General features: G+C 41.7%; 1 protein-coding gene across 1 annotated transcript; it reads left to right on the plus strand.

Annotated features, from left to right (window-relative positions):
* Positions 1–3,967: 3,967 nt before the first annotated feature.
* On the plus strand, positions 3,968–8,483 carry LOC139561721 (lithostathine-1-like). The gene is made up of 7 exons (XM_071378988.1): positions 3,968–4,104; positions 5,423–5,504; positions 5,932–6,276; positions 6,793–6,887; positions 7,538–7,672; positions 8,028–8,166; positions 8,332–8,483. Exons 2-7 carry the CDS (start codon positions 5,435–5,437, stop codon positions 8,397–8,399), a joined length of 852 nt encoding a protein of 283 aa, XP_071235089.1. The 5' UTR covers positions 3,968–4,104; positions 5,423–5,434; the 3' UTR covers positions 8,400–8,483.
* Positions 8,484–13,202: the final 4,719 nt, after the last annotated feature.

The following is a 13,202-nucleotide window of genomic DNA, read 5'->3' on the forward strand; positions in this document are numbered from 1 at the left end:
CAGCTACATTAGGGTGTGGGCGTCAGCTACATTAGGGTGTGGGCGTCAGCTACATTAGGGTGTGAGGGTCAGCTACATTAGGGTGTGAGCGTCAGCTACATTAGGGTGTGGGCGTCAGCTACATTAGGGTGTGAGCGTCAGCTACATTAGGGTATGGGCGTCAGCTACATTAGGGTGTGGGCGTCAGCTACATTAGGGTGTGGGCGTCAGCTACATTAGGGTGTGAGGGTCAGCTACATTAGAAAAACTACTGTCTCTGTAGAATTAAGGTCATTAATTAGTAAGGAACTGCCCTCACCTGGTTGTCAAGGTCTTAATGTCTAAATGTAAAGGAAAAACCAAAAGCCTGCAGACAGTAGGACCTCCATGGAATGAGTTTGAAACCCCTCTGTTAAGGTTCCAATTTAGGTTGAAGCAGGGTTTCCCAAACTCGGTGCACGTTTTGTTTTTTAAACATTTGAATCGGCTGGGTTATTAATGTTGGGGGGAGGGTTAGCTAACATTAAGGTTAGGGGAAGGGTTAGCTAACATTAAGGTTAGCGGAAGGGTTAGCTAACATTAAGGTTGGGGGAAGGGTTAGCTAACATTAAGGTTAGGGTTGGGGGAAGGGTTAGCTAACATTAAGGTTATGTGAAGGGTTAGCTAACATTAAAGTTAGGGGAAGGGGAAGGTTTAGCTAACATTAAGGTTAGGGTAAGGGTTAGCTAACATTAAGGTTAGGGTTAGGGGAAGGATTAGCTAACATTAAGGTTAGGGTTGGGGGAAGGGTTAGCTAACATTAAGGTTAGGGTTAGGGGAAGGGTTAGCTAACATTAAGGTTATGGGAAGGGTTAGCTAACATTAAGGTTAGGGTTGGGGGAAGGGTTAGCTAACATTAAGGTTATAGGAAGGGTTAGCTAACATTAAGGTTAGGGTTGGGGGAAGGGTTAACTAACATTATGGTTAGGGAATGGGGGAAGGGTTAGCTAACATTAAGGTTAGGGTTGGGGGAAAAGTTAGCTAACATTAAGGTTAGGGTTAGGGGAAGGGTTAGCTAACATTAAGGTTAGGGGAAGGGTTAGCTAACATTAAGGTTAGGGGAAGAGTTAGCTAACATTAAGGTTAGGGGAAGAGTTAGCTAACATTAAGGTTAGGGGGAGGGTTAGCTAACATTAAGGTTAGGGGGAGGGTTAGCTAACATTAAGGTTAGGGGAAGGGTTAGCTAACATTAAGTTTAGGGTTAGGGGAAGGGTTAGCTAACATTAAGGTTAGGGTTGGGGAAAGGGTTAGCTAACATTAAGGTTAGGGTTAGGGGAAGGATTAGCTAACATTAAGGTTAGGGTTGGGGGAAGGGTTAGCTAACATTAAGGTTAGGGTTAGGGGAAGGGTTAGCTAACATTAAGGTTAGCGGAAGGGTTAGCTAACATTAAGGTTGGGGGAAGGGTTAGCTAACATTAAGGTTAGGGTTGGGGGAAGGGATAGCCAAAATTAAGGTTATGTGAAGGGTTAGCTAACATTAAGGTTAGGGTTAGGGGAAGGATTAGCTAACATTAAGGTTAGGGTTGGGGGAAGGGTTAGCTAACATTAAGGTTAGGGGAAGGGGAAGGTTTAGCTAACATTAAGGTTAGGGTTAGGGTAAGGGTTAGCTAACATTAAGGTTAGGGTTAGGGGAAGGATTAGCTAACATTAAGGTTAGGGTTGGGGGAAGGGTTAGCTAACATTAAGGTTATGGGAAGGGTTAGCTTACATTAAGGTTAGGGTTGGGGGAAGGGTTAGCTAACATTAAGGTTATAGGAAGGGTTAGCTAACATTAAGGTTAGGGTTGGGGGAAGGGTTAACTAACATTACTGTTGGGGGAAGGGTTAGCTAACATTAAGGTTAGGGTTAGGGGAAGGGTTAGCTAACATCAAGGTTAGGGTTAGGGGAAGGGTTAGCTAACATTAAGGTTAGGGTTGGGGGAAAGGTTAGCTAACATTAAGGTTAGGGTTAGGGGAAGGGTTAGCTAACATTAAGGTTAGGGGAAGGGTTAGCTAACATTAGGGTTAAGGGAAGGGTTAGCTAACATTAAGGTTGGGGGAAGGGTTAGCTAACATTAGGGTTAGGGGAAGGGTTAGCTAACATTAAGGTTAGGGGAAGGGTTAGCTAACATTAAGGTTAGGGGAAGGGTTAGCTAACATTAAGGTTGCGGGTGGTTAACGGTTTAATGTACTGAACATTAGTGGTTCTATGAGCAAACCTCTGCAGCAATGCTGGCAGCACTCATACGTCTATTTCCCAAAGACAACCTCTTGGATATGACCCTGAGCACGTGCACTCTACTTCTTTGGTCGACCATGGCGAGGCCTGTTCTGAGTGGAACCTGTCCAGTTGAACCGCTGTATGGTCTTGGCCACCGTGCTGCAGCTCAGTTTCAGGGTCTTGGCAATCTTCTTATAGCCCAAGCCATCTTTATGTAGAGCAACAATTCTTTTTTTCAGATCCTCAGAGAGTTCTTTGCCATGAGTTGCCATGTTGAACTTCCAGTGACCAGTCAGTACGAGGGAGTGTGAGAGCAATGACACCAAATTTAACACACCTGCTCCCCATTCACACCTGAGACCTTGTAACACTAACGAGTCACATGACACTGGGGAGGGAAATTGGCTAATTGGGCCCAATTTGGACATTTTCACTTAGGGGTGTATTCACTTTTGTTGCCAGCGGTTTAGACATTAATGGCTGTGTGTTGAGTTATTTTGAGGGGACAGCAAATGTACCCTGTTATACAAGCTGTACACTTCACTACTTTAGCAAAGTGTAATTTCTTCAGTGTTGTCACATGAAAAGATATACTCAAATATTTTTTTTTAAATGTGAGGGGTGTACTCACTTTTGTGATATACTGTATGTATGTGTCACGTTCCTGACCTGTTTTCTTTTGTCTTGTATTTATTTAGTTGGTCAGGGCTGAGTTGGGTGGGTGTTTGTTCCTGTGTCAGTGTTTGTGCCACACAGGACTGTTTCGGTTTTGTCACGTTTGTTGGTTGTTTTGTATTTTGAAGTGTTTTGTTGACTTTCATTAAATAATGAACACTAACCACTCTGCGTTTTGGTCCTCTCCTTCTGTCAGCGAGGACAGCCGTTACAGTATGTTTGTATATACTCACTGTATGTTACGTCTAGTCACTGAGACCAGGCTGCAACTAGAAAAGGAAAACATGAAATGACCCCCCCAGGAAACGATAGAACATCGCTCAGAGACTCACAAAAAACAATAACATTCAAAATGGGTGAATCTTTCCTTTACAAACTGTCAAATCTGTGAGCTAACTTGGGACAAATAAAATACTACAACGTGGTCAATTCAGAAGCACGATAACTATATAGAAAATAATGTTTTTCAATAGAATACATTTCTATTGGGAAGTGACAGACGCTGTCTACTGTGTGAGCACTAGTTCTCAAAGTGAGTGGTAATTCCTAATGGTTATATCGGGCTCCATTTGTAGACTTCAAAGACAACTTTGGTAGTATTATTAATATTATATTATATTATTTATATTATTAACCTTAAGACATATTGTTTCTGGTAGGCCACAGAATTAAAGAAGGGCTGTTTCTCTGAACCTCAGGTAGACGGCTAAAACAAGCAAATTTCTCTCAGTGACTTCCTTTGCCGCCTGCTGCAGAATCACACAGTGTTCAGATACTACAATAATAATCAGGGTCCTCTGTCCTTGTACCTCCAGTCTGGCGTCAATCACTATCAACGGATTGGAGTTTAACCCATAACATTCTGATTCAAGTCTAATGACCATCAACCCAAATGTCACAAACAGAACAGTGGAAAGGGAACATATTTAAATACGATAAATATTGTTTTAATCTCTAAATGATTATGAACTTTATTAATTTTAAATATTCCCGGTACACAGTCAATTCAGGAAGTGAATTTAAATTCCAATTCATTTTAAAGGATGAGAGAGATAGAGAAAAATAGAGGGAGGGGTCTGACTGGACGGGTCCTTAAAAAGGAGTTGAGGGAGAGGTAGAACTCAACTCACAGGCAGGACAGAGAGAGAGAGACCCAGTGAAGACCTTTGAAGATCTCTGAAGAAGTGAAGCTACAACTGAAGACTTCAGAAGGTGAGATTTCTGTTCATCTAATACTGTACCTGACTGCGTCCCAACTGACCTCCTATTCCCTTTGTAGTGAGCTACTTTAGACAAGGGCCCATAGGGCATATGTAGCTCTGGTCAAAAGTAGTGCACTACATAGGGAAAAGGGTTCCATTTGGAAACTAGGTACTAGGGACACAAAAGGGTGAACGTTTTGGACCGAGTTCAGGAACTGCTGCGCTAAGGAATTCAAGTCCGCTGCCAAAACTCAGGTATCATGTTTTCTACCAATTGCAGTAGAGTAGCCTAGGACACAGGAATATGTACGACAGCTTGGGGTCCCCAGGACCGAGTTTGGAAAACGCTGCCTTAGCAGTTGCGTGAGTTATGTACCAAACAGGGTTTCCCTGACCTCCCAAGTCCCCCCTGCCGTTCCACTGATTTGATAAATGGTCAACTAAATCACCAAGCCGTTCATTAGTTGAATCTGCTCTGATGTGATGATAGTACTGGAATACATTTGATAGGTGGAATGGCTGGAGGCTCCAAAAGGGTCCTTCATAGGAGAACCATTTTTGGTTCCAGGTAGAACCCTTTTGGGGTCCATGTAGAACCCTCTGTGGAAAGGCTGGGGGTTCTTTGAGGCGTCAGGGAAATGCTACACTCCCCTACACTCTGAAGTACTCACTGAATTTGTCTTGACGGCTTCTCTCTCTCTCTCTCTCTGTCTCTCTCTTTCTCTCTCTTTCTCTCTCTGTCTCTCTCTCTCTCTCCCCTCTTGTTGTCTCTCTCTCTCTCTCCCCTCTCGTTGTCTCTCTCTCTCTCCCCTCTCGTTGTCTCTCTCTCTCTCTCTCTCTCTCTCTCTCTCTCTCTCTCTCTCTCTCTCTCTCTCTCTCTCTCTCTCTCTCTGTATATCTCTCTCTCTCCCTCTCGTTGCCTCTCTCTCTCTCCCTCTCGTTGCCTCTCTCTCTCTCTCTCTCTCTCTCTCTCTCTCTCTCTCTCTCTCTCTCTCTCCCTCTCGTTGCCTCTCTCTCTCTCTCTCCCTCTCGTTGCCTCTCTCTCTCTCTCTCCCCTCTCGTTGCCTCTCTCTCTCTCTCTCTCTCTCTCTCTCCCCTCTCGTTGCCTCTCTCTCTCTCTCTCTCTCTCTCTCTCTCTCTCTCTCTCTCTCTCTCTCTCTCTCTCTCTCTCTCTCTCTCTCTCTCTCTCTCTCTCTCTCTCTCTCTCTCTCTCTCTCTCTCTCTCTCTCTCTCTATCTCTCTCTCTCTCTCTCTCTCTCCCATCTCTATCTGTCTGTCTCTCTCTCTCTCTCTCTCTCTCTCTTTCTCACTCTCTTTCTCTCTCTCAGGAGACTATCACCATGCCGATGTTCACCACCCTTCTGCTTCTCAGCGCTGTCTTTGCTCTGGGAGATGCAAGCCGTAGAAGAGGTATTCTGACCAAAGGTTTTGGTGACCTGTTCACACACATCAGATTCAATTTGATGTTATTGATGAGACCTTAACACAACACCTAGTGACCTAGTGACCTAGGTTTTGGTTTAACAGTCACTGGACCCCGAGCTCCTGGTTGGGGCTCCCGTCGTATTCGCTAAAATATAATTCTATATAGATCTGTTGTGGATTCATAGTTCTGAAACTGATCTAGGACTCTATTCAATCCGGTTCGTTCAGTTTGAAATTTAAAGGCAATGTTTCCTCTTTAGCAGAGACAGCATTCACGCTGCATGCATACTGCTTCATCTGAAATCACCTTTAAACTTCTGGAATCTGTAACGCTGATTGAATGGATCCCAAAGTCTTTTAAAAATTGCGTTTTCTCAATATTCCCTCTCTCTTTGTCTCTCTTTTGTTGTAGAGCATCGGCATCATCGCTGTGACTCGGAGGAAATCATTCCTCCTCCAAAAGATCCCTATGACTCAGAGGAAAACAGTTCTTCCTCGGAGGAACACATTCATCCTCCGAAAGATCGGTCTGACTCAGAGGAACACATTCATCCTCCGAAAGATCGGTCTGACTCAGAGGAACACATTCATCCTCCGAAAGATCGGTCTGACTCAGAGGAACACATTCCTCCTCCGAAAGATCGGTCTGACTCAGAGGAACACATTCATCCTCCGAAAGATCGGTCTGACTCAGAGGAACACATTCCTCCTCCGAAAGATCGGTCTGACTCAAAGGAACACATTCCTCCCCGGAAAGGTGAGAAACATGGAGAACCTGATATGCAAACTGCCGACCGGTAAAATGACAGTTTATGTTACAAAACAAGCAAAAGTAGTATAGAGAATCATTGTACAATCTAAACTGCTGTGAAATATATTTTCAATAACTACAAATATTATATGTTCAGCTGTTCGAAGCTGGTGTACAAAGCCGAAAGAAGAAAACACAAAAAAAACAAAATGTTATAATGGGAAGCATGGACATAGATCTACCGCTTCAATGAGAATTACAGATCTATAACACACATTTCTATGCGAATTTGTTCATGTTGCCCGAAAAGTTACTTTTCAAAGGGAATCGGTAATTTTTCAACAACACACGGTTAGCGGTTGGTGTGTTGCTCAGTAACATCACAGCTGGAACGCACTTTTAACGGATCAGATTGTCTGGTGGGAACAAACCATTTCATAATATTATATATATAATATTATTATTATTATAATATTCAAAATATTTCATAATGTTATCTAATATGTTCTCTCCACCCTACAGAGTGTCATCGCAGAGTCTGCCCAAAAGGCTGGCACAGATATAAGAAACACTGCTATCACTACTTCCCCTTCATGTCCACATGGCCAGAGGCAGAGGTACCTGGATGTCTGCTGTACATAATTCAGATTATCTGTGTGCATGATTTTAAGTATTGGTGGTTTAATGAGAGATCAGCAGTTGAGAATCTGGTAGCAGTGATGGAATTGAAGGATCTTGGACACTGGCCAGCCGGGTTAGTAGACGGCAATTTCTACTAGCCAGGGTCCAAAATGTGCCATGGGATAATGGAAAAGACAATAATTGACCTGCATCTTATGCTAGTTGGACACATTTTCTAGAAGCCTGATCTGAAAAGCACTATAGTTGGGGTAGTGGGGATGCTATTTCCATCCCTGTCTGGTGACCATACAGGGTTGCAGTTGACTGTAGGTTTAATCTGTGTTCAACAGGGTTGAGAAACTATATCATGATGTGCTATTCCTTCTAATTATCTTTATATTCTACCTCTGTTTCTCTCTCTCCCCTGTCTATCTCTCCCTTCTCTCTGTGTATCTCTCTCTCTCACCTCTGTCTGTCTGTCTGTCTGTCTGTCTGTCTGTCTGTCTGTCTGTCTGTCTGTCTGTCTGTCTGTCTGTCTGTCTGTCTGTCTGTCTGTCTGTCTGTCTGTCTGTCTGTCTGTCTGTCTGTCTGTCTGTCTGTCTGTCTGTCTGTCTGCCTCTCTCTCTCTCTGCCTCTCTCTCTCCAGAGGAAATGTTTGCATTTGAGAGGTAACCTGGCTTCAGTGCACAGCCTTCCCCAGTATCGTTTCCTTCAGTCTGTCATCAGGAAGAGTACCAAGAAATTCCAGCGCACCTGGATTGGAGCCAACGATGCCATCAAGGTCAGAAGCACCGTCTGTTGAACACTCCTGAAACATATAAGATGCATTGATTATTGATTCTTGAACCTATGAAGGTCTGGTGTTGCCTTAACCCACAGATCAGTTTGTTTTCAAAGCTTGTTATCTAATATTACAAACACTGTCTAGCTTCAAGCCATGGTTAAATCATGCTTATCTCATATATGGTCAGTCCTGGTATCCATAACTCTGTCTAGGAATCTGAGTGGTTACATTTCTCCAGGCCCATCCCTCAGCTTTTTAAATTCCCAGATTTCCTCTTTAAAGACAGTAATTACAGGGTGTATATATAGTGTTAACTGTCTGCTGGTGATGCATCGTCCTGTGTGCTCTGTAGGAGGGTCTTTGGCTGTGGAGCGACGGGTCCAGGTTTATCTACCAGAACTGGACCCCGGGTCAACCCTCTAACTCCGACCACTTTGTTGTGAATGACAACTCGAACAGCCGGGAGCATTGTATGGAGATGAACTATGGAGGTACAATCCTGTCTCCAGACTAGTTTCCAGACTAGTCTCCTGATCATTATACATCAAACATTTGGATAGTAGTAAAATACATCTTAAAAGGGAATTTGTTCCTTTTCTAGCTACATATTTATAAAACAAAAATAATACCTACCTTTCTGTTTCTCTCTTTCCCAGCTTCCCGCGGTCAGAATGATTCCCCCTGCTGGAACAAACGTCCCTTCCTGTGTTCCAGAAAGCGCTGAGGTCCACATTTTGGGAGAGACAACATTGGAGAAGCTCTCTGGCATTTGAGATTGTTTTAAATAAATGCACCGTCTGCAATGTTACCTTTTGTTCAGTGGTCATTTATACAAAACACCAGCTGGATCCAACTGTGAAACTCTGCAGTGTGAAGTACCAAATAACATCTTTGGTAAATTAAATGTTAAACAGTTGCTTCTCACTTTGTAATACGTTTGATTGTCGTCAACATTTTCTACATTTTCATAGTCAAACCAGAGATGAACAATTGATGTAAATCACCATCATCATCATCATCATCATCATCATCATCATCATCATCATCATCATCATCATCATCATCATCATCATCATCATCATCACTACCTTCTTCATGTTTAAAGTTCAATGAGGGGATGAAAAAATAGTGATTCATGATGTTTTCAAATTGCTTACACACATTTCTTACACCTGTAAAATCATCTCCGATCTCCATGTGCATAGGATGTAAGGTCTCAGGTAAGGGGTCAGGGTCAGGGTTAACGGTGACTGTACTATAGTCCACTCCAGCCAAACTAGAGGTTAGATTTAGAATGAGGTCAGGGTTAACGGTTTAATGTACTGAACATTAGTGGTTCTATGAGCAAATACTGCCACCTGGTGGCCATTCAGCACTCCTAAAAACACACACACACACACACACACACACACACACACACACACACACACACACACACACACACACACACACACACACACACACACACACACACACACACACACACACACACACACACACACACACACACACACACACACACACACACACACACACACACACACACACACACACACACACACTACTGTTGCTTCTGTATGGTATTCAATGACAGGAGTGGTCTGCTATAGTTGACAGAAAGGAGGAGAGGAGAGGTAGGCAACATTAGTAAAATATAATGTATTAGAATGAATGAAGAGAACTTGATATTTCAGTTGCAGCCTCGTCTATATTTATTATTATATTACAGCCAACTCAGAGAGTCTGTAGTAGATTGGGTTTCCTTTCTCCTCCTGGAAACTAATTGTAGAAATACAGCTGATAGAACTGCACAACAACGTTGTTGATTAAATGATAAAACTGCACAACGTACACTACCGTTCAAAAGATTGGGGTCCCTTTGAAATGTCCTTGTTTTTTAAAAAGAAATGCAATTTTTTTTTGTCCATTAAAAAAAACATCAAATTGATCAGAAAGTGTAGACATTGTTAATGGTGTTTTGCGGGTACTATTTAACGAAGCTGCCAGTTGAGGACTTGTGAGTCATCTGTTTCTCAAAGTAGACACTCTAATGTACTTGTCCACTTGCTCAGTTGTGCACTGGGGCCTCCCACCCCTCTTTCTATTCTGGTTAGAGACAGTTTGCGCTGTTCTGTGAAGGGAGTAGTACACAGCGATGCACGAGATCTTAAGTTTCTTGGCAATTTCTCGTATGGAATAGCCGTCATTTCTCAGAACAAGAATAGACTAACGGGTTTCAGAAGAAAGGTCTTGTTTCTGGCCATTTTGAGCCTGTAATCAAACCCACAAATGCTGATGCTCCAGATACTCAACTAGTCTAAAGAAGGCCAAATGTATTGCTTCTTTAATCAGAACAACAGTTTTCAGCTGTGCTAACATCATTGCAAAAGGGCTTTCTAATGATCAATTTTCCTTTTAACATGATAAACTTGGATTAGCTAACACAACGTGCCATTGGAACACAGGAGTGAGGGTTGCTGATAATGGGCCTCTGTACGCCTATGTAGATATTCCATAAAAAATCTGCCATTTCCAGCTACAATAGTCATTTACAACATTAACAATGTCTACACTGTATTTCTGATCAATTTGATGTTATTTTAATGGACAATTTTTTTTGCTTTTCTTTCAAAAACAAGGACATTTCTAAGTGACACCAAACTTTTGAACGGAAGTGTACGTTGTTGATGAGCTGATAACAATGTAAAAATAGTAGCAACAGTAGTGTGTGTCGTTGTTTTATTAGTATAGGGCTGTATGTGTCGTTGTTTTATTAGTAGTATAGGGCTGTATGTGTAGTTGTATTAGTAGTATAGGGCTGTGGGTGTAGTTGTATTAGTAGTAGAGGGCTGTGGGTGTAGTTGTATTAGTAGTATAGGGCTGTATGTGTAGTTGTATTAGTAGTATAGGGCTGTATGTGTAGTTGTATTAGTAGTATAGGGCTGTATGTGTAGTTGTATTAGTTGTATAGGGCTGTATGTGTAGTTGTGTTACATTTACATTTACATTTAAGTCATTTAGCAGACGCTCTTATCCAGAGCGACTTACAAATTGGTGCATTCACCTTATGATATCCAGTGGAACAACCACTTTACAATAGTGCATCTAACTCTTTTAAGGGGGGGGGGGGGTTTAGAAGGATGACTTTATCCTATCCTAGGTATTCCTTAAAGAGGTGGGGTTTCAGGTGTCTCCGGAAGGTGGTGATTGACTCCGCTGACCTGGCGTCGTGTTAGTAGTATAGGGCTGTGTGTGTAGTTGTATTAGTAGTATAGGGCTGTGTGTGTAGTTGTATTAGTTGTATAGGGCTGTGTGTGTAGTTGTTTTATTAGTATAGGGCTGTATGTGTAGTTGTATTAGTTGTATAGGGCTGTGTGTGTAGTTGTATTAGTAGTATAGGGCTGTGTGTGTAGTTATATTAGTTGTATAGGGCTGTATGTGTAGTTGTATTAGTAGTAGAGGGCTGTGTGTGTAGTTGTATTAGTAGTATAGGGCTGTGTGTAGTTGTATTAGTTGTATAGGGCTGTGTGTGTAGTTGTTTTATTAGTATAGGGCTGTGTGTGTAGTTGTATTAGTAGTATAGGGCTGTGTGTAGTTGTATTAGTAGTATAGGGCTGTGTGTGTAGTTGTATTAGTAGTATAGGGCTGTGTGTGTAGTTGTATTAGTAGTATAGGGCTGTGTGTGTAGTTGTATTAGTTGTATAGGGCTGTGTGTGTAGTTGTATTAGTAGTATAGGGCTGTGTGTAGTTGTATTAGTAGTATAGGGCTGTGTGTGTAGTTGTATTTGTAGTATAGGGCTGTGCGTAGTTGTATTAGTAGTATAGGGCTGTGTGTGTAGTTGTTTTATTAGTATAGGGCTGTGTGTAGTTGTATTAGTAGTATAGGGCTGTGTGTAGTTGTATTAGTTGTATAGGGCTGTGTGTGTAGTTGTATTAGTAGTATAGGGCTGTGTGTAGTTGTATTAGTAGTATAGGGCTGTGTGTAGTTGTATTAGTAGTATAGGGCTGTGTGTGTAGTTGTTTTATTAGTATAGGGCTGTGTGTGTAGTTGTATTAGTAGTATAGGGCTGTGTGTATAGTTGTATTAGTTGTATAGGGCTGTGTGTGTAGTTGTATTAGTTGTATAGGGCTGTGTGTGTAGTTGTATTAGTAGTATAGGGCTGTGTGTGTAGTTGTATTAGTAGTATAGGGCTGTGTGTGTAGTTGTATTAGTAGTATAGGGCTGTGTGTAGTTGTATTGGTAGTATGGGGCTGTGTGTGTAGTTGTATTAGTAGTATAGGGCTGTGTGTGTAGTTGTATTAGTAGTATAGGGATGTGTGTGTAGTTGTATTAGTTGTATAGGGCTGTGTGTGTAGTTGTTTTATTAGTATAGGGCTGTATGTGTAGTTGTATTAGTAGTATAAGGCTGTGTGTGTAGTTGTATTAGTGGTATAGGGCTGTCTGTGTAGTTGTATTAGTAGTATAGGGCTGTGTGTGTAGTTGTATTAGTAGTATAGGGCTGTATGTGTAGTTGTATTAGTTGTATAGGGCTGTGTGTGTAGTTGTTTTATTAGTATAGGGCTGTGTGTGTAGTTGTATTAGTAGTATAGGGCTGTGTGTGTAGTTGTATTAGTAGTATAGGGCTGTGTGTGTAGTTGTATTAGTAGTATAAGGCTGTGTGTGTAGTTATTTTATTAGTAGTGTAGGGCTGTGTGTGTAGTTGTATTAGTAGTATAGGACTGTATGTGTAGTTGTATTAGTAGTATAGGGCTGTGTGTGTAGTTGTATTAGTAGTATAGGGCTGTGTGTGTAGTTGTATTAGTAGTATAGGGCTGTGTGTGTAGTTGTATTAGTAGTATAGGGCTGTGTGTGTAGTTGTAATAGTAGTAGAGGGCTGTGTGTGTAGTTGTATTAGTAGTGTAGGGCTGTGTGTGTAGTTGTTTTATTAGTATAGGGCTGTGTGTGTAGTTGTATTATTAGTATAGGGCAGTGTGCGTAGTTGTATTATTAGTATAGGGCTGTGTGTGTAGTTGTATTAGTAGTATAAGGCTGTGTGTAGTTGTTTTATTAGTATAGGGCTGTGTGTGTAGTTGTATTAGTAGTATAGGGCTGTGTGTGTAGTTGTTTTATTAGTATAGGGCTGTGTGTGTAGTTGTTTTATTAGTATAGGGCTGTGTGTGTAGTTGTATTAGTAGTATAGGGCAGTATGTGTAGTTGTATTAGTAGTATAGGGCTGTATGTGTAGTTGTATTAGTAGTATAGGGCTATGTATGTAGTTGTTTTATTAGTATAGGGCTGTGTGTGTAGTTGTTTTATTAGTATAGGGCTGTGTTTCTAGTTGTATTAGTAGTATAGGGCTGTGTGTGTAGTTGTTTTATTAGTATAGGGCTGTGTGTGTAGTTGCTTTATTAGTATAGGGCTGTGTGTGTAGTTGTATTAGTAGTATAGGGCTGTGTGTAGTTGTATTAGTAGTATAGGGCTGTGTGTAGTTGTATTAGTAGTATAGGGCTGTGTGTGTAGTTGTTTTATTAGTATAGGGCTGTGTGT

The sequence above is a fragment of the Salvelinus alpinus genome, chromosome 31, assembly GCF_045679555.1.
Source record: "Salvelinus alpinus chromosome 31, SLU_Salpinus.1, whole genome shotgun sequence".
NCBI classification, from domain to species: Eukaryota; Metazoa; Chordata; class Actinopteri; order Salmoniformes; family Salmonidae; genus Salvelinus; species Salvelinus alpinus.

Coding starts and splice junctions, on each gene's coding strand:
- LOC139561721 (XM_071378988.1), top strand. CDS start 5,435: ATGCCGATGTTCACCACCCTTCTGCTTCTCAGCGCTGTCTTTGCTCTG. Junction 5,505..5,931: donor AGATGCAAGCCGTAGAAGAG/GTATTCTGACCA, acceptor CTTTTGTTGTAG/AGCATCGGCATCATCGCTGT. Junction 6,888..7,537: donor CCACATGGCCAGAGGCAGAG/GTACCTGGATGT, acceptor CTCTCTCTCCAG/AGGAAATGTTTGCATTTGAG.